The sequence below is a fragment of the Xenopus laevis genome, chromosome 4L (assembly GCF_017654675.1).
Source record: "Xenopus laevis strain J_2021 chromosome 4L, Xenopus_laevis_v10.1, whole genome shotgun sequence".
NCBI lineage: Eukaryota > Metazoa > Chordata > Amphibia > Anura > Pipidae > Xenopus > Xenopus laevis.
The window spans coordinates 68796109-68820824 of record NC_054377.1 but is presented as its reverse complement, the minus strand read 5'-3'; the positions used below and the strand labels follow the sequence as shown (position 1 = coordinate 68820824).

Genomic DNA, 24716 nt, shown 5'->3' with positions numbered 1-24716 from the left:
ATGAGAATTAATATATCTTGGTTTGGATCAAGTACAAGGTACTGTACTTTTTTATCATTACAGAGAAAAAAAAATTATTGGATTATTTGGATAAAATGGAGTCTATGGGAGATGGCCTTTCCGTAATTCAGCTTTCTGGATAACTGATTCCATACCTGTATAGGGAAATCTATAGCATAAGAAGAGTTTATTCAAGGGTTGATTTCCCATTTAATATTTTCTTCTTTATATCAGAACTATTCAGTATATTCCAGCAATGCCCAATAGTCTGGAGTCCCTTCTATGTTCCATTGTAGCGTCCAAATGCTGGGAATCCACAATAAATCATTTTTTCCTGCTGCATGCATTGATGTTTGCAATCACAGAATATTTTCAGCATGCACACATGTAACACAGAATAATACATTCTTACACTGAAGACCAATAAATGTTGTGTCTATATAAATATGATGTTTCATAAAGATTTTTCTCAGCCCAAATCACTATACAATACTGCCCATTCATTACACACTTTCTAAAAATCTGCACAAATAATTATTTTCCACCCCAGTAGGCCATAGAAGTAGAGATACATTAAACAAAACATTTAACTAAAGAGATATAATTAAATGTCAGTTAAAGAAGGGTACCTTACTTTTATAAAGTGGTCATGTGTTGGGCGTTAACCAACAAGTAATCAAGGGCCACGTGTGAGTGTATTCTTTTTGATAATACTTTCCCCTTTATTCTGGGCCGAGTTTTCTGCATGCAATATTCTGTTTACACCCTTTTAGTGAAAAAGAACAAATAAACATTGACGCATGAGAAAACAATAGTTGGCACATAGGCAGTGTTTTCTTTTCTGTCAGGTTTAGGATTCTGGTTTCATGGGCCAAACTCCAAAGCAAGATACAACAAAAATTTGTGCTGCCTACATGTGTAGCTTCTGCACAAGGCATACTATTGTACTTAATATATTTATAGTAAACACATATAGACACGAATCTCTACACAAAATGACTACACAAAACCTGATTTTGTGAACTCCCATGGAGTGGGAAGAAAATAAATATACAGATTTGGGTGGAGAGCTCTTTTTACCAGAGCAGTAAGAGCATGAAACTCATCTTCCTCTACATAAACTTGTTGGCCAGACATGGGTAAGAATATAGAATGTGTGGGATGGGATGGCCAGGTCGCAAAAATCAAACTGGCAGGGAAATAATGTGTGAAAAGAAGACCCCATTCGGGTGGCAACCATAGAAACAGCATCTGTCTGTCAACAAACACAGCGGTTGAATTTTTTGTACACGGTGCACTGACAGTAATGTTATGAAGCACAATGCTAACATCAGGATTTCTATGTTGATCACTGAGACAAATATGAATATTAACCCTGACAGTGAATATTACAAAAAAATTCAGTATATAGTTTAACTTATTGCTTCAACTGTAAGGGATAATAGAATACAGTGAAGATTATCCAACAAACCCCATAGATTTATATTGTTAAGAAGCTGCGTGACTAAATAACTAGTAAGTAAAATATTTTTCTGACATTTTCATATTAAATGACTGAAAATAATTGCATGCATAAGGGATTAATGCAGAAATGCTTCCAAAGGAGAGCAGAAATACATCTGCAAAGACCAGCATATTTTGGCTTGAGTTTCCTACAGAATAAATGATACATTTCCATGAAACGTGGCCTGAAGGATGTGCTGTGAATATTCATCTGGTATTATAATTTGCTTAAGGGAATAAAATATGTAATCTATATCATATATGTGCAAAAAGCACAGGAAATCGAACAAACAAGTCTTTGATGTCTACATGAATTTAAGTACATGGCTACATATGTATTGCTTACAGAGATTTGTTGGTTTCTCCAAAAGATCAATAATCTAGTTTAATAGGAAGGCCAGTGCAATCATAAAATTCAATACAGTGTGATTGATTATCCAATGTACCAAGTTTAGGGCCTGGATTATAATAAAAATCGAAGACATCAACATCAGTCCTTGGGCAGGTTGGGGAAACCACAGATATTCTGGAGAGCCATGTTCAACAAATGGGTTTTGGTTTGGCCAGGTACTTGGATTTGGCCGAATCCAAATCCTGCCGGAAAAGGCAGAATGTTGGCCGAACCCCGAACTGAATCCTGGATTCGGTGTAACCTTAGTAAAAAGTACGAAAAACAAAACTTTGCCATCTAAAAGCTGGTGAGGTCATATAGAAGTCAATGGGAGCTGTCCTTATCAAACTGTGAAATATTTTTTTCATTAGGGGTTTTATTTACGGTGATGTCAAGGGGTGGACATGACATCATGAAGGTGAGGATTTAGGGGAACGGAGCAGGGAATCTTGATTGTGTTAGAACTGGGATGGGGTGGACCTTGTGCAAAACAGGCTTAGAGGAAGCCTACCCAATTAATGGGCATGGTTCTTTCTGCTTCAGGCAATACAAGACCAGGTGCAGCAAACACCTCTGGCATTCCTTGCATACTGCAGAGCAATAGATTTTTCCATTTCAGAAATAGTAGTTATAAAAATGTAATAAGTACTTGTAACTGTAAAAAGTATAAGCAGCCAACAGTCTTCAAAATAAGTGCATTTTGAGACTTACACATACAATTCTGTGTTAATATATACTGAACATGAATCAAATAAAAATAATGTAGCATAGTGAATTAATGCAATGGAACAAAACTGTACTGAACTGAAAGCTGCAGGTACAGATAGACAGAACAAAATGGTATCAATCGGCACATTCGCTTTGTTAGGCCCAAAACCCCTATCTCAAATGAGTGTCAACACACAAAAAAAAAACACTCCTGTGTAAGGGCGCTTACTGTTAAAAATAGTCTATGTATTTCAGTCTGTACCTGGAAACTGAACACAGATAACACATATATTGTACACACTTGCTAAAAGAAAACATTCCCCTTGTTTTAAGTAGAGGCGTGCCTCAGAGCCATTACTCATAATGCTGAAATTAAGTGCAATAACACATCAAAATATTTAGTAACATGAAACTTTCATCCTTTTATAGAATTTGTAGCCCTCTTGGGAATTCCTGGATTTCTTCATATGGAAGTAATATAACTAATGGGATGTTAAAAAAAAAAATACTCAGATGTTCCACAAGAAGTGCAGTTCGAGGAAAATTATTTCCATACAGCAAAACAGGATACACGAACACTATGGTGCCCCTGTGGATTTCAACACTTGCAGATAAAGCAAGGTACAACTTTCTGCCTCCATAATCATTCTTATCAGCAAAAAAAACAAGCAAACACAAATTAAAAGATTGTCCGAGACAATTTGTTTTCATTTTGGGCAGAAATGTGAACAAAACATTATGACAAATAGCAACCTACCCTTTAAATTCCGTCTACAAATGATGTGCAGCAAGAAAGAAAATCTTGGTTTATAAAAAGCAACTTCATTCTTCCTGTTTACCAGATAATTAGCAGACTATGGATAATAAAAAGTCAGTGCATGTAAACTGTTTTAATCTGTCGGAACACAGAGTATACCATTTATTGTAAACACTACAGAAAAGAGAAATTATGCAGTGCAAGGCCAAGTATATACAAAATAAACTTAATATACTTTACTCCAACTAAACTTATTTATAGTTTGTAGCGGTCTTGGTAACATTATTTTTATGTGAACAGTTACATTATTTTCTTCTGTAAGAAACAAGAGGCAATTAATTTAATGTGTAAAAAGGCAAGTACCTTCTGCTTTTGTTATACGGTACTTGCTACAAAGACATCCTCTAGTGCCATCAGTAGAGTATTTTTAGGATCTAAAATTGTGGGACTGTGGGAAAGCAATTTCGGAGACAAACTATATTTACAGATATATTACAGAGAGCAAGTGTGTCGTACTCAAAAGAGCCATCAGTGAAACCTAGCTGCAATTTAAATGACTGAAGCAAAGGCTCAGTGGTTAAAAATGGCATTCTGATATAGAGGAGGCCTGATTTTGACTGATTATGACTCCTGTGTGAGCTGCAGTTTTCTTTTTCCCCCCCCAAGACTCAAACACTAAACTTATAATGTATGCTCTAAAAATGCATAATACATAAATTGAATTACTGAATAATCAAGTGAAATATCTGTAACTAATTTATAGCTCAAGCCCTTCCCATAACATCTCTGCAAAATATGGCTTATGTGTGCCACTCATATTTCCCTGTCAGCAGCTGCACAGTTGGACTGGCCTGTCAAGATACCAGCCAATATCCTGGTGACCCCAGCCTTGATAGGCCCCTCTTGTCCTGCCTACGATCTCTCTACCATATTAGTATACTATAATGAACATCATGCTTTATCGGCCCATTGACTGATGCTTAAACCCCTTCTGTCAGCTGCCCCCTGTCCAGCAAGTAGCATCCAATCACATGCATTAAAGGGACTCTGTCATGGGAAATATGTTTTTTTTTTCAAAACGCATCAGTTAATAGTGCTGCTCCAGCAGAATTCTGCACTGAAATCCGTTTCTCAAAAGAGCAAACAGATTTTTTTTATATTTAATTTTGAAATCTGACACAGGGCTAGACATTTTGTCAGCTTCCCAGCTGCCCCAGTCATGTGATTTGTGCTCTGATAAACTTCAGTCACTCTTTGGGGTAAATTTATCAAAGAGTGAAGTTCCGCCACTAGAGTGAAATTCCGCAGCTCTCAATTCATTTCTATGGGATTTTGAAAGGCGTATTTATCAATGGGTGAAGTGAAAGTTCCCCCTTTGATAAATACGCCTATAAAAATCCCATAGAAATGAATGGAGTGGCGGAATTTCACTCTAGTGGCGGAACATCACTATTAACTTCACTCTTTGATAAATATACCCTCATACGGCTGTACTGCAAGTTGGAGTCATATCCCCCCCCATCAGCCTAACAACAGAACAATGGGACAGTACCTAACACACGATAACAGCTGCCTTGTAGATCTAAGAACAGCACTCAGTAGTAAAATACACATAATGCTGAAATTAAGCATTATTGAATATATTGAAAAGGAGACATTTGAATTACATTGAATAGGAGAAACAATAGCCTGCCAGAAAGCAGTTCCATCCTGAAGTGCTGGCTCTTTCTAAAAGCACATGACCAGGCAAAATGACCTGAGAGGCTGCCTACACACCAATATTACAAGTAAAAGAAGTGAAATTAAGGAATATATTGTTGAGTGAATTATTTGCAGTGCAAACAGTGTAATTTAGAAATAAAAACTACATCATAAAAATCATGACAGAATCCCTTTAACATTGCTATGTTATTAGCAGGGGGTGCAAAACAGTGTGATCTACAGTATGCAGATTGGACAGAACATGACCCAGCTTGGCACCATTCTGTATCCTGGCGGCTGCCATGGGAGCAAGGTTTCCTGAAAATGGGCACAAAGCACAGCACTTTTGCTCCACACTTGTGTCAATGAAATGAGATGTTTGGATCACATGCTGGGCAGGATAAAGAGCTTAAAGATAGTAAGCCTTTAACCAAATATTTTTATTTTGAATTTTAATTTGTGTTAAGCCAAGAACAAGTGTTTCTTACCATACTCTCCATACCAGCCACCTCACTTGATCTTTAGACTACCAGGCATATCTCATTCTGTCTCACTGTCAGCCACCTCTCACTAAGGGGGTCATTTATGAAGTGCAGTTGCTCAAATAACTGGCATTCATTAAAGGTACTTGCATCTAAAGCCACTCAATGAACTTGCATAACTGTGCTTGTCACCTCTGGACTGGTTATGCCTCCTCTAGTAAATTGCGTGCAGAGTGTGAATTCTAGTTGCATGGAATTGGACACATTACTGCCCTGCAATTACTCTGGGGTTGTGGGGAAAAACATGGCTACTAAGTGCCTGGCCCTAACAACATCTGTGATGAATAAGTTAGTAATGAATGAATAAGTAACAATTTCTGTTATGAATAAATTGGGGTGTGCATTCTATAGAGATAGAAACATATCTCAATACAAGGGGGAAATGTGTTGTGAAATTAGGAGAATCAGCACGAATCTGATCATTAAAAAAACAGAAAAAAATAACAAATATAAGTGCCAAAAAGATTTTTTATTATCAGAGGCAACACCAGACTTGACAAGCAACAGATCTGCTTTTCATTCTAGAACACATGTTTCTGTAACGTTTGATTAAGTTGTTGCGTAATGCTTGCCAAAGTTAATTTTGAAAAAAAAAAACAAAAAGGTGAAAATGCCATAGAAGGGGCAAGCAAGCTAGCAAGAGTAAAACAAACATATCACTTCCTTAAAAAGAAATTTTGAATGAATAAAACATTTTTTGAATTATATCTGTGACACACACACACACAAAATGATCGTGGAACATATTAACTACCCCTAACACAATCTTGTAAAATATCTGCTAGTATCTAAACATGCATGTAGCTATACAAAAGCCTTAAGAACAGTTTCAAATTTAGATCCCCATCCCAAATATTCAATCTTAAATTACCACCTAGTATGCAAGACTGAAGCAAGAGGTGCCCAGTGAACAAAAGAACAGGTAGACATGCAAAGAACACATTCAACAATATATAATACAATTAAGAGTAAAATAAGAATAAAATTGTGCCAACCTTATATCTTCATAAAAAGCTTCTAGATAATCTCTTTGCTCTGCCAGTGATAGTTCAATATCCAGGTAATTCCCATTGGTAGTCAACTGGAGGGTGCAGTCTTCCAACTAAAATAAATACATATAAAGTTATAGTAGTGCACAGCTTTTTGTTGCAGGCTAATATGGTACCAGATCTACAAACGTTTACTATTAGAAGTCACCTTGACATCGTGATGAGATGCCACTAATGTGAGGCTTACTCTTTAACTTCCAGTTCACATTTACCCCATTAAATTGCTAATTATCTGGCCCATGAAGTCACATATGCTTAAATACATCACAAGGTTTAGCATGGATATAACAGCCACAGGCAACAGTTCCAGGAGCTAAGATTTACAGCACTCACAATGCTTACATGAACTTATAGTTAACAAAAGTCTGAGGACTCTGAAAATAAAACTTTAAAATCTTATATACTCTGTTCTAAAGCAGTTAACTTTTATCCGCTGCCTTGAATCAGTTCTCTGTTCATCTTGATGCCTGTATCTTTACAGATATGTGCAGAGTTTTTCATCAGCAAGAATAAAATATTCTCAGCTATCAGAGAGCCAACAGATATTGGCAAATGCAGCAATAATTGAAATACCGGTGTTATATTTACATGTAATGCAATATCAGACCAATTTGGATAAAACCACCAGAATAGAAGAACAAATTGTTCTACGTTTGGTAGTCGATCTATTCTACAGTAGAGTTTGTTGATTATTCTTCATTGAACTCTCCATTAGCTTTCCTACCCTTGTGTGTCACATGCTAGCTGACTTTTGGTATATCTGACCAACAGATCACTATGTGGAAGTGCACACTTGTGTATTTTGGAGTTGCATACTGATACAGGCACCAAATCAGATGACTGATTAATTGAACTTATATATATATATATATATATATATCTATATATATATATATATATATATCTATATATATATATATATCTATATATATATATATATCTATATATATATATATATATCTATATATATATATATATCTATATATATATATATATATATATATATATATATATATATATATATATATATATATATATATATATATATATATATATATATATATATATATATATATATATATATATATATATATATATAATATCAAAACAGGGGGGTTGTGGGAGCACTCTAAAGGCTTTAAAGTATATATAAGTATAATAAATGCTATTGCATATGTACCCAAAACAGGGGTTATTTTGTTACAAAGTTATGATCATAAAATTGATAAGCCACCATACCACGTCAAGGTAAACCCCGAATGGCGGTCCCTAACTTGTTTTATATTTTATGTGCATTTTAGCATTACCTGTAATCAATGTCCGTTGAACGCTGTTTTTTCACTAAGGGCCCTCAGTGAAAAAACAGCGTTCAACGGACATTGATTACAGGTAATGCTAAAATGCACATAAAATATAAAACAAGTTAGGGACCGCCATTCGGGGTTTACCTTGACGTGGTATGGTGGCTTATCAATTTTATGATCATAACTTTGTAACAAAATAACCCCTGTTTTGGGTACATATGCAATAGCATTTATTATACTTGTATATATACTTTAAAGCCTTTAGAGTGCTCCCACAACCCCCCTGTTTTGATATTATATATATATATATATATATATATATATATATATATATATATATATATATATATATATATATATCCCAAATAAGGGAGTGTTTGTTTATACCATTATAGCACAACAAAGCATTACTGACCAACCCAAGCTCAATTTGTCTGCCCTTAATTGGTGAAGAGTATATTACTTGTCTAAATAATAGTGAAATGCCCTGTGAAACTGTAACATACTGTACAGAGAGTATTTTCCAAGTTTTTTAAGTTTATGTCTATGAATGTTTTCATTCATCCAGTTCATGGTATATCTATTAGATCTATCTAGATTAAATCTAGAGCAACTGGATTTGCTGAGCAACCTTTGAAGATGTTTCACTACTCATCTGAGCAGCTTCTTTACCGTTTCTCACCGCTCTGGTAGTTGCACTGCACCATTGTGATTGGATTATTGTCAGCGTTTATATGCCGAGGATTTCCCATACCAGTCAGTTGAACTGAAGAAGCTGCTCAGATGAGTAGTGAAACCTCTTCAATGATTATGTCAAGTACTTACAGAGGGGACGACAGGGACGCCTGTCGCCCCCTCGACGGGGACGCCCGTCTCTCTCCTCCGCCGCCAATGCGGCTAGGCCTCAGGCGCCGGCTCCTATGGAGCGCGCCACAATTAAAGGGCCAGTCACGCTGGCGCTGGAGCTGATTCGCCAGCGTCCAATGGCGCCAAATTCAAATCTTTAAATGGCCAGCAGTCCTTTTGTGCCTTGCCCAACGTAGGTTCTGTTTATTGCTCCTGGGTGTGATTATTTCTGAGATTCTTGTTGTGACCTTTGGCTATTCCTGATTACTGTTTGACTTCCGCCTGCCCTGATCCTTTGGCTTGTTCCTGACTACTCTTTGGATTCCGTTTTTGTACTTCGACCCTGTTAGTTGCTGACCTGGCCTGTGACCTCGACCACTCTGCTGTTTACCGATTTTGTACCGCATTTCCTATTGGTTTCGACTCGGCCCGTTACTGGACTTTGTTAAACTTTACGTTTAGTTCCCTTGCTCGCCCAGAGTTCTTCCCTCAGTCTCCTCACTATTAAGTCCTGGCGGCATCCGAGTAGCGGAGGGCTCCACCCAACGTGAAAGGCGGCGGTTATAGGCCGAAGCGTGAGCCGAGCCCGGGACATTGGGGTTTACTCTGGGTTGTGGGATACCGCACGTTACAGATTACTCAGTAAATCCAGTTGCTCTAGATTTACTTCTACTACATATTTTAAGATTAGTTATGCCCAACTGATCAAGAATAGGCACAATGCACACAATGCAGTATAGATGCAGGTCTATGGGTTAGGTTGTGGGTCTTATTAATAATTCTTATCTTATATGATCATTTTACTTCTATGAAACAGTTATTTCTCCCCCCAACCATTTCTGATGATGTAATTTCTGGTTTGCAACAACTTCACTTCTTTTTTAATGGTGTGCATGAATCAGGCTGCAGATAAAGCAGTTGCGCTTCAGGTAGCAGGCCTAAGCATTTAAAAATGTGGGTTGCAGGTCTAGGTTTGGAACTCCGGCAGTGGTGGAACTAGCGGGGGAGCAGGGGGTGTGAGCGGGCCAGGGTCCGCACCCCCCTCAGGGCCCCCCGGCAGCTCCGCAACGCCACTGAAATCAACCCGGCAGCGCGCCGTACGGAGGGGGGCGGGCCCGGCTGAGCATCGCGCACCAGGGCCCGCCCCCGCTAGGAACGCTGCTGAACTCCGGGTTCCAGTGAAGGAGCTACTTCTGCACCAAATACAGAATCTCAACTATTACTTGTAGTAATGTAGCTAAACCTCAGGTTGAAATATCATAAAGATACTCTTGTTTATTGCTACTATTGTATATTTTTTAAATTAGCATCATACAATTTATGGTAAAGATTTCATTGAACCACATGCTGGACTTTTACTACATGCAAAGAATGGTTATAACAATACCAAAGGTGGTCAGTTTCAAAAGTTGCAGTTTATATAACACTAATATTTTCTCTCTCGCTCAGCTATTCATTGTTATTCTTTGGCTTCATTTCGCAAAAATGTAATGAAAGCTGTGCAAGCTGAGCACATACTGTTAATTGTTGTATAGCTGGAAAAGCCCCCAGGCCAGAGGTCTGTGGCCAGCAATGGGAGGGATCAGACAGCTGTTTTATACCTAATGGAATGTCAATGGATTTGGTATAAGTAGTGATTTAACGGAGAAGGAAAGCTACAAAGGCATTTTATTGCCAATAGATTAGCCGCAATAGTGCAAGCTAGAATGCTATATTTATTCTGTAGAATGTTTTACCATACCTGAGTAAAAAGCTCTAGAAGCTCTCTGTTTGTTTAGGATAGGAGCTGCAGCATTAACTTGGTGTGACATCACTTCCTGCCTGAGTCTCTCTCTGCTCTGGGCTCAGATTACATTAGAAAAGGGAGGGGGCAGGGGAAGAGGAGCAAACTGAGCATGCTCTTGCCCAGGGCAATGAGGTTTAAGCTGAAGGCAGGAAGTCTGATACAGAAGCCCATGTGTACACAATAGAAGGAAAGAAATGCAGTGTTTCTTTTGACAGGGGACTCAGAGCAGCATTACTTTGGGGGTTTACTGGTATATTTAGACGGACCTTTCTGATAAGGCTTACTTAGTTTTAACCTTTCCTTCTCCTTTAATAAAATAATCTTTATACGAACATGGCACATTAACAGAAAAGGGAGATGAAATGGCAATATTGTTAAAATGGGGAAGGTTTTGTCTAACTAAATGCAAGAATGCAAAGCTGACTTCTGGCAGACTTATAGTGGCAACTAAGGACTGAGAAAATAAAATATATTTAGTTAATCAATGTTAACAGCTTGTCTAAGGTCGGGTGGTTGTCCTTAAAGGGGTGGTTCACCTTTAAGGTAGCTTTTATAATGTTATAGAAGGGCCGTTTCGAAGCAACTTTTCAATTGGTTTTCATTATTTATTTTTTTATAGTTTTATAGTTATTTGTCTTTTTCTTCTTTTGCAGCTTTCAAATGGGTGTCGCTGTCCCATTCTAAAAAACAAATGCTCTGTAAGGGCTCTTACTCACTGGCGTTCTCCCCTGCGCTCCTTTTTTTGGCGTTCAGCCGCAGGGGAGCGCAGGAATAGACGCATGTCATTATTTCAAATGGGGCTGTACTCACTCAGGCGCGTGTAGGCGCCGAACGCAGGTTCAGACGCAACATGCTGCATTTTTCCTGCGTTCGGCGCCTACACGCGCCTGAGTGAGTACAGCCCCATTTGAAATAATGACATGCGTCTATTCCTGCGCTCCCCTGCGGCTGAACGCCAAAAAAAGGAGCGCAGGGGAGCGCAGGTCAGAACGCCAGTGAGTAAGAGCCCTAAGGCTACAAATGTATTGTTATTGTTACTTTTTTATTACTGATCCTTCTATTCAAGCCATGTCCTATTCATATTCCAGTCTCTTATTCAAATCAATGCATGGTTGCTAGGTTAATTTAGACCCTAGCAACCAGATTGCTGAAATTGCAAACTGGAGGGCTGTTCAATAAAAAGCTAAATAACTCAAAAACCACAAATGATAAAAAATGAAAACCAATTGCAAATTGTCTCAGAATATCACTCTCTACATCATACTAAAAGTTACTAAAAGTTATCTCAAAGGTGAACAACCCCTTTAAAACCAAGAAACCATTTTACCACTCTTTTGCAAAACAGGTTGCTGTATGAATTGTGCTTATTACAACAGTAATGATTGCTCCTTTTTACAGTAGCCGCATTCACCATCACCACCTGTCGGTTAGAGAGTGAATGCTGAGGGAATACCTGTTCCAGAATCTAGAATATCTGCTGCAATCAACCACGGGCACTTTCCTCAGATCAGAATCCCTCTTTGTGCTTCTGGAAATGGTAGGATATATCCTAGTCACCAGTGTTGGACTTGGACAACAAGGGCCCACCCAAAAATCTTAGACCAGGGGCCCACTCTCAGTCAGGGCCGGAACTAGGGGTAGGCAGAGTAGGCACGTGCCTAGGGCGCAAAGCTGGGAGGGCGCCAGGCACGTACCTCCTCTGTCGCCTACCCCAAGTCTGGTTCCCTTCTCTGCCTGTTTCTTCACGCTCTTTGCGCTTCTGCGCATGCGAACGTAAATTCACGCATGCACACACCAAACAGGCGCCGCGACTGCCCGGCCTGCCTACGGCACCTGCCCAGCATGGCCCGGCACTGCTCTCAGTACTATTATTGATCACTCAACCTCTTTTCTCCTAGTCTTTTCTTTACATATTATATTCTATTATTTAATCTATTTCACCTTTTTTCTCATAGAAATAGGGAATGACCATGAAATAGGCCAAATGTTTAGCAGCATGAGGGCCAACTGACACCTGGGCCCACTGGGAGTTTTCCTGGTATCCCATTGGGCTAGTCCGACACTGCCAGTCACCATCAGACATAAACCCCAGTCAACACTGGCTTGCTGGCTGACGTATTAAATGCTACTAGTACAGCACTTTTTAATAACACAATTTTAAAAAAAGTTAAAGATAAAGATGGCTCCCGTTAACTCTGCTAGACAGAATCTGCACGGAGGGGTAAGTAAAAACTCGGGGCATTTGCCCAGGTTAGCAGATAGGCTGGAGGGAGGGGGGTAAGGTTGAAGTAATATTGACACTAAAAAACTACTTTTTACAATATGAAAGTAAATTAAAAGTTACCTATAAGTTTTGCTGAGAGATTTGTTTTTGAAAGTAATTGTTAGTTGAAGTTCCTAAACCTGACTGTTTTGCCAAACCTGACTGTCCCATCTCAGCCTGTCAGTTAAAGTTTCTAATGCTAACGGACTCCTGCTGCACAAATATGGCAGCCCCCTCATAAGCGATCACAGGGAGTCAGATAGGTATTGTAAAAGCATTGGGCAAATACTTTATGGCAAAATTATAAGAAGCAAGTCAATTTTATGGTAGATGTAAAAAAAGGTTAATTTTCTGGTATCAGTATCTTTTTAAAGTGAACCCAAAGAAAATATCATTCTAAGCAGTTTTCCAATATACCATAACTTAACATTATAGTTACATAGTTGAAAGACCTTTGAAAAAACAGACCATCAAGTTTAACCCGTCCAAATGAAAGCCAGCATCTATAAATACACATACTGAGCCCTTTGCAGCTCGGTGGGAGGGGGTCTATGTAGGGTAGGTTTTTTTTTTTAACTTTTGGGTTTAGTACTCCTTAAGATTAAAGAAAGTTAAAATAATTGCAATACCTTGCTTATAAATACCACCACATTTTGTGCCTATTATTAGTGTGTAAGTCTTATAAAGGTGTTGTTGGCCTTTAAATTAACTTCTAGGTTTTCACAGATAGACCTATTCTAAACCACTTTTTGATTGGTCTTCATTGTTAATCTTATGTGGCTTTTATTTTTATCTTTCCCCTGCAGAATTTCTTTGCCAGGCTGGTTATCAAGAATTGGCAAACCAGGACGATCAACCATAAAACATGTTTCAGAAACGTGTGCAGGCATCTTTACTTAGTCAATTCTATGATCCATTACAAATATGAAAATGTATAATATTTAACATTCTGAAGCAGATTTAGCTCACAAATTAGAACCCTTAGGGGCAGATTTATTAAGGGTCGAATTGAAAATTTTATGGTCAAAACTATCAAATTCGACTAGGGAGTTTTTTTAAAAAATATTTGAATTCGATTTTCGTGATTTATCATACTCTAGCACTTTAAGAATTAAAATTTGACTATTCGCCACCTAAAACCTGATAGGAGAGGTCCAGGGATCAATTTGGAAACACTATATTGTTTTCTGATTTCTGTTGCCACAGGCAATATTTTTATCAATTTGGAGATGTTTGCAGCCTTTATGACATTCAAGTTTTTTTCGAAGAAAAACTCAAATCGAGTTTCGGGTCATTTAAATTCTTCCAAGTTAAAAAAATGATATCTTATTTATAAATTTCAGGAAGTAGAATTTCTAATTTATGGGAGTTTAGGGGAGTTTTAAAAAACTCACATGAATCCAAAATTCGACCCTTGATAAATGTGCCTCTTAGTGTTGTCATAAACACACATTAGATACTAAATGTTTTAGTCATCGGCTGGGTTTGCAAACAGTTTCATCGGGTTGTGGAAGAAACATCTGTGTTGGTTTATAGTGTTGTTTTGCCAGTTCCCATTTTTAGTTTAACTCTGGCATAGGATGCTCTGTTCTAACAGTTTGGCATCTTGTGTAGAATGATCATTTCTTTGGCACATGATGCCTTGGCTCTGTCCCACAATAAAAGAGAGTGACGTTTCATATGCTAAAAAGTATCAAAATGAAGTTATTTCATTACATACATATATTCATTACATTTCAGTAAAAAGACTTCAGTCCACATTGTTCGTTCATGAGTTCTGCAAGCAGTGAAAATGAAATAACAGCATGTCTCTGGACCTCACAGCAATAAGAATATTTAGAGTATTCTCAAGAGACCAATAAGTGACTAACAGATCTGTTCTCAGGGATCTCTTTAAAACATTGCTGCAGGGTTTGGAAACCATGTAAGTATACCTTTACTGCCTGGAATTTTGTTTTGGATGTGCTACTTTTTTTAACTGTGTATAAATAAATGTTTACCGCTACTATCTAAAAAAAAATTGAATGTGACACTCATGCAATGGTGAATGATCCCTTGGGCTAAAAACAGGGGATGCTTATTTAGAGATGTCTGGTTTTGGTTTCTGACTTAGTAGCTTTGGCCTTTGGCAGGTGTGATGGATCCTCTGTATAAAATGGGACGGGAAAATGAACAAAATGTATGCAGATTAGAGTACATAGATTTTTCTTTGTACCATTTTTTTGGCCATGTAGGCCAGAAAAATGTCAGCCCTCCGTACCACAGCAGTTGGACAGCACTGCTTTAGCAATTCTTAGAACTGGGCTTCAAATTAACCAGAGAAAGACTAATATTTCCAATAAAAGAACCGGCAAAGCAGTTGTAAACGGAAATTCCAAAACTGTATACAAAATTGGTCTCCTAAATTTGGGGCTAAAGATAAATTCTTCCTATCAACTAAGGGACATAAATAATGGGCAGAACTGTAATCTAATGAAGAAGTTGGGAAATACTCTTTAACTGAGAAGTCAATTATTCTGCTCCATAGAGGTTACTTTATGCTTGCCCTGAGGCACATAAAATATCAACCCACAAAACTAGCCTGACTAGTTCTTTAATTAGAGTCATTTCTCACAAACAATACCTTTTTCCAAGCTACCCAACAGAGTGCTATTATCTTCAATTTGTTTGTTTTAAAAAACATTGCACACTCATCTGTACATTGATTGTAACCAATAGGCCAATGAAGGAGAGAGAAAACTGTTAAAATGTTTTTTACTAACAGCAATAAAAAGGCTACTGCTCTCAGAAGCAGTCAGGTTAGTCATCGTAATATGATGTCAAAGGAAGACATAAGCCATCGGGGAAACATTTTCAATATGTGACTGAAATTTGTCTGATTTCTATGGTTAAATTAATGAATTTAGAATTTAGCACTGATTAAAATTGGCCTTACAATGTTACATGTTTTGTTGTATTCATTGTACAGTGGATCTGTGACCTATTCACCTCACATTACAGGCCAGTTTGGACACATTCAAACATTTAGCCGTCAGCTTCAGTGATAGGATCACAAAGGACAGCTTAATTAGGGGTTTCAACTAAAATTGTGTTTTTTTTAAAACTTCGCTACATAAAATACATTCTTTATGGTGTGCCAACTGTACCGCAAAAGACAAAAATATAAATTTATCAGATTGCACAAAGCTTGTTGTAGAAGCAAACTATTTGCGTTGTCACAGCGTTTATTTGTTTATGGAAAACTTAACACCTTAGACCTGCTAATGTTACTCATCCTACTATGATTTTTGTTCATGTCAAAAGAAGACATAAGAAGTAAATACTATGCTGGCTGGTAGAGGGTTAAGGCATAGGTTCCTACATTCCTTGCATGGCTGGCTGAGCCCAAAGCTGTGGATCGGCTAAAGGGCAAACCACACAGCCAATCAAGGAGATACTTAAGATAAATGTTAGTTTGTGATCCTGGTTACTCCTAGACATTCTACAGGGTACGTTTGAAATGTTTTTTATAATTTGTTACGGGTTAAAGGGATGAGAAGAACATTTTTGAATGCAACAATTGTCTTCAGAGAAGGGTAAAAATGCTGGATAGCAATGGACTGCTTTGGGTGAAGGTAGTGTTGTACAAAATAAAAAATAAATACTACAGGTCTCACAAAAGTATTCTTATGTTTTATGTCTTATGTTATATTCTACATAATTCTGCACCATCTGACACCTCAGTCAGGATCTACATATAATGGGAAAACCCATCTCATATATCTTCTCTAAGAGTAAGTTAAAAATGTAACCATTACCAAAGCAACCCACAGCAGCCTATCAACCGTTGGCTTTTACTGCTTTAGGGCAAAATAACAAAAAACCTTAAACAACACATTACTGACCATCTGCAAACCAGATAAGTGCGTAGGTATGCTTATCCTATCAATCTGCTGAAACTATTACAGGTATGTGATCTGTTATCTGGAAACCCATTATCCAGAAAGCTCCAAATTACAGAAAGGCTCCAAATCATCCACTTTTAAATCTTTTTCTCTGTAATAATAAAACAGTGTCTTGTACCTGAAACAAACTCAGATATAATTAATCCTTATTTGAAGCAAAACCAGCCTATTGGTTTTTTTTAATGTTTAAATGAATTTCTAGTAGACATAAGGTATGAAGATCAAAATTATGGAAGGATCCATTATCCAAAAAACCCCAGGTCCTGAGCATTCTGGATAACAGGTCCCGTACCTGTATGCCTTTTCAGACATCTAAAGAATATTTAAGTATTATAACTTAACTTTAACAATATAAAAACATAATTATTTTAATTTACAGAGCTATTCACTTATGTCCATAGCTTCCCAATTGTAGCAACAGGAAAACTTGGTGTACAGAAAGGCTCTTTGTACACAGTATTCCTCTGTATACTTGCGAGACAAATTAACGGATTTTCAATGAGCATTTTTTTGGATAACAATCACATTTCTGTGGTAATAAAAGACCCATTCATGATTTTTTTTAAACTGATCTAACAAGAATATATTTGTTAAATGCTTCCGAGGCAGAAATTCACTTGGACAATCTATTAGCAATCATAATTGGGGGGGTCATACACTTGTATATAAAGCATGCATAAATTGTGATAGACAATAAGATACAGTCCATATACATGCAAATATACAAAGAAATAATGTTCTCTAACCAGGCATGTTGTTGCCCTGCAACGAGTGTTTGTATCTTTGTCCCAGCTTAAGGGAAAAATTAAAAATAAAATGGGTTTGAGTCTGCCTAAAAACAATGTACTATAACCATATGATCCTCAAGATAATTAAAACATGTGACACCTTGAAAACAAACAAAATGTAGTTAATAACCAAACTAGACTCACAACTTTCTTCCACAGCAGAGACTTTCCCATAAGACAATGGCCAATAAACCATCAAAACTGTACTAAAAATAACACACTCAAGACCTTCCAACTAATGGATGATAGGATGATAGGACACAATTACAAGATATTATTCCTCTGGAACCTATATTGAGGCTTCAGGACACTTTTTGAACTACAACCACATCCATCCAGTTTATTTATGGTTACTTAAAATGAAACACAACCATAAATTATAGTACTGTTTAGTTTTATTCAATATCTCCTCTACATGCTTATTTTCTTGGCAGGTTCCTCTCACAAAATAAGGAATTGAAAAAATGTGCTATACAAATTTGATTTATGAGCATTTTTATTATCCACTTTCTTCCACTCGTGAGATTCTAACTTAATCTCATTTGTGAGTTTTTCTTCACAGTGTACTTGAGGCATGAACTAAACCCTTCCAAACTTACTCTGGTGAGATGGCAGAGAGGGGAATGATTAACCACCACTAATGTTTCCAAAAGCAAAGATGACAATGGGTTCTGTAGAAAAGTCCTGGTGCTCCAGCCATTAGGCATAATACAGATAATTCTGTCTCATCTACCAAGGTGAAAAAATATGTTTTGGAAACAATAAGTTACTGTGACACTTGAGGGAAGATTGAAGTGAACAAACCTCTTTCAACATCAGTCTTAACAATTAACTGTGCATTGTGCAATAATGAATCATTATTTCAGCCTGTAGGCCAAGAGTTAAAATGAGTAAGACTTAGATGTCTGACACACAGTCAATAGCAGGATATGTACTAGTCATAATAGGAAGCAACGGATGAACCGCCACCGAGATATCTTACGAAGTTCTCTTAGGAGATGCAATAAATAAATAAATAAATAAATAAATAAATAAAAAGAAAGGGGTGAAATGGCAAGCCTAAAATTATTTGTGACAATGATGTTATCCAAGCTAAAACTAAACAAATCATTAGAAGCAAATGAAATGTTAGTTTACTAGTGTAAACATTTATACTGCTAGTTAATACTGTACATGGATTGATTTGATCAGGGAATTTACCTGAAAATACTAAACTGCAAACCACTGTGGGGTATGACAAATATTAACCGATATGTGCCTTCACACAGAATATTCTAGCTAGGGCCTTAAAAAAAGGTCTACCATCACCTCCTGTCAGCACTATAGGAAGTTATCAGCTGACATGGAAGTGACAAAAGGAAGCACTCCTCTACTGCTAGTTTCTAGTCTACCTGGTCAACTTGCAGGCAGAATGGGACCGGTTATCCAGAATGCATGGGATCTGGGGTTTTCCGGATAAAAGAGCTTTCTTTAATTTGGATCTTCATACCTTAAGTTTACTAGAAAATCATGTAAACATTAAATAAACCCAATAGGCTGGTTTTGCTTCCAATAAGGATTAATTATATCTTAGTTTGGATCAAATACAAGGTACTGTGTTATTATTACAGAGGAAAAGGAAATCATTTTTAAAAATTTGGATTATTTTTCATAGCGAGTTTCCGGATAACGGATCCCATACTTGTAATGTGCTTTACTGCTCACACGAGTTGTTGCCACATTACATACTATCCTCTTGTTTGGTCTACTGCTCACATGACTATGCCTCATTTTCAACAGAAGTGAACCACTTTAGTTGCCAAACGTATACTCGGCATATGGGGAAACACCCAAACTCACTGTGCCTGTGGATTTGACAGGCAGATTTTAGCCTCCATAAATTCAGAACTAAATGCCCAATTCCCAAGCATTCCAGATAATAGATTTACATAGCTGAGATATAACCAATGTGTTTTTTATTCAGCAGGTCTTCAGTTTGCAGTGTCAGCAATCTGGATGGGACCTCTTATCCAGAATGCTTGGGACTTGGGGTTTTTCTGGATAATGGACCTTTCCATAATTTGGATCTTTATACTATCTTCAGTCTACTAGAAAATCATGTAAACATTAAAAACATCCAATCGGTAGGCTGGTTTTGCTTCCAATAAGGATCAATTATACAGTATCTCAGTTTGGATCAAGTACTAGGTACTGTTTTATTATTACAGTGAAAAAGGAAATCATTTTTAAAATTTGGATTATTTGGATTAAATTGAGTCTATGGGAGACACCCTTTCCGTAATTTGGAGCTTTCTGGATAACAGGTTTCCAGATAATGGATCCTATACTTGTATTGCAAATTGGCAATCCATGTAGCAAAAATATCATCTATTAGTCATTTTGTACCGTATTCCAAAACCTGATTGATAAGGTATGTATTAATGGGTGTGCTCTCATACAGATGCCATACTGATAGTGTCATGTGAAATGATCTTTGTCTGCTAATGCAGACGTGTTAATAAAGTAATGTCTTCTTGAAGCAATAGAAGCATGGTGTCTGTGTGCAGTGTCTCCTGTCTAAAAGAAAGCTGCAGGCTCAAGTGAGATTGAGCTGGGGTTGCCACCTTTTGCAATGGTTGAGACCGGACGGGGCCGTGATGTAGATGGGAGTGCCTGCGACATCAGGGGCGGGACTATGACGCAGTGATCAACGATTGCCGATCGCCGTGTCAATCAAGGAACACTGCCGGTTTTCATTACTTGGAAAACCGGGCAGGAAGTTTTGACCCAGGCATCCCTTCAAAATACCGGGCTGTCTGTGTCAAACCGGACAGGTGGCTACCCTAGATTCAGATACTGGCTATCTCATCTCTTAAGCACAAACGTACAAAAATGGCAGTCCTAAAATTCTGAAATCCTTGTGCCCATTGCAATCAGGTGGATCAGGTGCCAAATAATAGAGCACAAAAGAAGGAGAAGGGGCAGCATAAGCACAGGACATGAATGTCAACTGGGTGTGAATTGTACAGCCTAGTAAATGCATAAAACAAACACAGGATTTCTGCATCTGTAGATTTTTTATGGTTGACAGGCTAGAATTAGCTAATTTTGCAGGACTGACATAAAATACACAGATTAATAAAAGCAGGAAAAACAGCAATCAGGTAAAACTTTTTTTCTACTGCTGTTTTAGTCTACTCAACATTTTGTTTTCAGACACAGAGTAAACATCTTTTCCCAAACAGTCTTTTAGAATTAATGTAGCTTGGTATGTTTTTATTCATCTTACTACAAGAATGAAAAAAAGGTGCGGAATGCAAAACAAACACTCTTTTGCTAAGTCTACTCTGTTGCCATTTAATATAATAAAAATCAGATGCCGTAATGAAAGTATGACAACATTGGATTGGTGGAAATTCAGCACCTTTCAATAGCAAAAAACATTACAGATGTATGAACCTTGGAGATCTTTCATACATTCTGTCACTGTTTCTACTGAATTTGGCTCTACTACCATTTGAAATACAGATTCTCACTTCCCAGAGAAAATATCCAACAATTGCTCTTCAGATGTATGGATTACATTTAGGGGGTTATTTATTAAAGGTTGAGATGTGTTTTCCCCAATTAATGCAAGTTTTTCAAAGGTAGGTTCATTAAAAGACTCAAATTTGCATAGAAGATAACCTGTTTAGAATACAATGGTTTCAGCAGATATATTGTCCAATGACATTAATAGCTGTATACACATTAATAGCTGTATACACATCCGTTTCACATATAAAATAGGATTATTGCTCTCAAGAATGTTGCATTCACAGTGAATTATAAAGGCAAATATAAAATAGCTACATAGTGAACTGGACTGAAAAAAGACCAAATTCCATAAACTATATATACACACCGATACCTATACTAAACACACTGTAGATCTTCAGATATTATCATTTTTTTGGTACGTAAAGGGGTTGTTCACCTTTCAAACACTTTTTTCAGTTCAGTTGTTTTCAGATTGTTCACCAGAAATAAAGACTTTTTTCAATTACTTTCCATTATTTTTTACCGGTTTTCCGAAATATAAAGTTGGCCATAGACAAAGATCTTTCCCCAATATGCCACTAACGGCATGGCTATATCGGGGGTAATCCGAACGTTCTGAGCTCTCGGACGATCGGATTACGATACGCCAATGGGCTCCAGTGGGTCGGTCGGGTAAAAATCAAACCTTCTCGATCGATATTGTGGCCAGATATCGATCGGGAAGACCCGTCGGAAGCCCCCATACACAAGCAGATAAGCTGTCAAATTGGTCTAGACAACCAATATCGGCAGCTTTATCTGCCCGTGTATGGCCACCTTAAGTTTAAAGTTGAATTTTTCTGTCTCTGGTGTTTCAGTCTGGGAGCTCTGTGATTCAGGTGCAGATTCTAAACTGTTACAATGTTGCAACATTTAGTTGATACATTTCTCAGCAGCATCTCATGAATATTAGCAACTATTGTATCAATTCTAACAGCTGCCTTTAATGAAACTCAGGTTTCCTGCTCAGCAGGGACAAAGATAAGAACTGTATCAACTAAATGTATCCATTTAGAGCAGTTTACAGGGTCGGCGACCCCACCCTCCCAGAGCTGCTTTAGAAGGTGAAAAATGACACTTCACTTCAATATTAGAAAAACAGTCACACATAGAAAATAAAAAGTAATTGGAAAAGGTAATTATTTCTGGCAAACTATCTGAAAACAACTAGGTGATTAAAGGTGAACAACCCCTTTAATGGCCCATTAACCCCTTTCCTTTTCTTGGTGAAGGTAACTTTAGGTGAAAAAATAAGTTACTAAGCAATGCAATGCAATTCTTCTGCAGTATAGATTGAAAGTTGGTAGGGAAAGGGTTAAAGCAAACAATTCCCTTAAACAGACCATCAAAATATACAGCAAAGCTTGCAGGCCCAGTATTTCTTGATTTATACTGTTACAAAATTTTTAGACATTCTCCTACAAGCCATTATAATATACAGCTATTGCTGGCTGAGGCAAAGCAGGCAAACAAGTAATGCACAATGATGTGCATGCATGGAAATATGCAAACGTTTTCATGCATAAAATAAAAAATAAAGTATTTCTATTAAAAGGGTATGGCACATTTCCACTTTTACATTTGCAAAATAAACTTTTGTTTATGGCTTGTAGAAAGATGTACTGAAAAACTGGTTCCTAATGACAGTTGCAGCCCTACCCCAATCACAGTTCCCTTTCAACAAATACAAACACCTGCAAGGCATATTGAACAATAATTTGGGAGAACAATGTCAGTTACTAAGATGCACTGAAAGGAAAACTGGTAAAAACACAGGCTCAGAGCTTCTCAGTGCATTGTTTTCAAATGATAGGATCAGGACTCCCACAAGGGCCACACGGAAATAAGCTTTCCAAAACAATAATATTTGAATATCCATTGTGCCAATGACTGACATGTATTACTCTATTCAGACCACATTAAAAAAAAAAAAAAAAGGCTAAACACGTGCAGTGTATGAAATAATACTTTGATGGTGTCCCAAACTGAGAAACCCTGGCTCAACTGGTATAGCATGTGTCAGGGTGAAAAGAGTCTAGCCTGATTGCTATGGAGATGGAAAATCTTATTTAAGAGCCAGCGAGGCTTTAACTAAAAACAGAGAGTGATCAAAGGGTCATGCGGAGAGGTATGTTCCAGAGAGCCAGACTGTACCATGCCTGCCAACAGTTACTTCAGCTAAATTTGGGAAACACACATATATGGAAAAAGGGAGGGTTCACATATGTTCCCAGACAAAAAACATTAACCCTTGCTTGATGGCTTTGGGATGGCAAGATTTGTTTTGTTTTTTTAAAATCTGGGATTAAGGCAGTACATATTTATATTCCATCAAAAAGATGCCAAAGATTATTATTATTTCTCTGAAATTTGCTTCAGATTTATTTCATCCACAAAATATACCAGTCCTTAATTTGATCACATTAGTAATGGATAGTAAACAGCAGTGTACAACTGAATATATTAAAAACAATGCAAAATCAATAGGGGAATCAGTATTAGGTTTGTGTTTCTTAGATATATGCATAAGCCTTTAATAAAAGCTGCCAACAACCCAAACTTGGGTTTATATTAAGGATGCACCGAATCCAGGATTTGGTTCGGAATTCGGCCTTTTTCAGCAGGATTCGGCTCAACCGAAACCAAATTTGCATATACAAATTAGGGGTGTGGAGGGAAATTGCGTGACTTTTTGTCACAAAACAAGGAAGTAAAAAATGTTTTCCCCTTCCCATCCCTAATTTGCAAATTAGGATTTGGTTCAGTATTCGGCCGAACATTTCGCAAAGGATTCTGGAGTTCGGCCGAATCCAAAATAGTGGATTCGGTGCATCCCTAGTTTATCCGACCAATCAGATATATAATATACTGTGCATTTTGACCATCTGAATGGATAGCCAACTAGCATTGTTCATTTGGGGTTACAGCTCAAACAATCAGATTTGAGAGGAAGCGAGGAGGTGATGGAACTCCTTTCCCTTCCTCACATGCAGATGCCTGATCCACCCTGTGAGAATGGGCATCAGAAGATTGGGGTATGTTTACTAACACTGGAGATAAATATCTCCAGAAATGTTGCCCATAGCAACCAATCAGATATTTGCTTTTATTTTCCAACTTGTAGTTGACCGTTTAAATCTAATTGCGGACTAGTTGCCATGGGCAACACCTCCGAAGATATATACCTCCAATGTTGGTAAATATTCAGTTTAGATTGACCAATTGAGAACAGATGAACAACTGAAAATTGTGGCCAGCTTAAACTGATTTTCTATCCCTAGTGTCAGGGTTATACAACATGGTAAAGCTGGTGATTTGGTAGTAAGTGCCTGTCGGTGCTTGTTTTTTTTGACATCTGAAGGACTGCATCACTAGTGCAAAGAGCAGTACTAAAAAAATCCAATTTCAAAAACAGACTTTCTGATATAAAAGTTACCAGCATTGGCTTTGTGTCACCCCTGGTAAAATGCAGGGTGGTGCCGACTAAGGCAAAATCTGCTAATTTTGGTAATTTTTGTCTGATTTGGCCATTCACTTTCTGGTCCAATTTGGGCTGAGAGATCATCCCTAGGCCTA

At 37.5% G+C, this 24716-nt stretch overlaps 1 protein-coding gene across 1 annotated transcript in view; it reads right to left on the bottom strand.

Annotated features, from left to right (window-relative positions):
- Positions 1-24716, bottom strand: part of fhod1.L (formin homology 2 domain containing 1 L homeolog) — a gene marked incomplete at its 5' end in the record, with an annotated part of 84675 nt that overhangs the window by 58286 nt on the left and 1673 nt on the right. Inside the window, 1 exon segment of the mRNA NM_001094812.1 lies at positions 6598-6704. Coding sequence (NP_001088281.1) covers positions 6598-6704 — 107 coding nt within the window.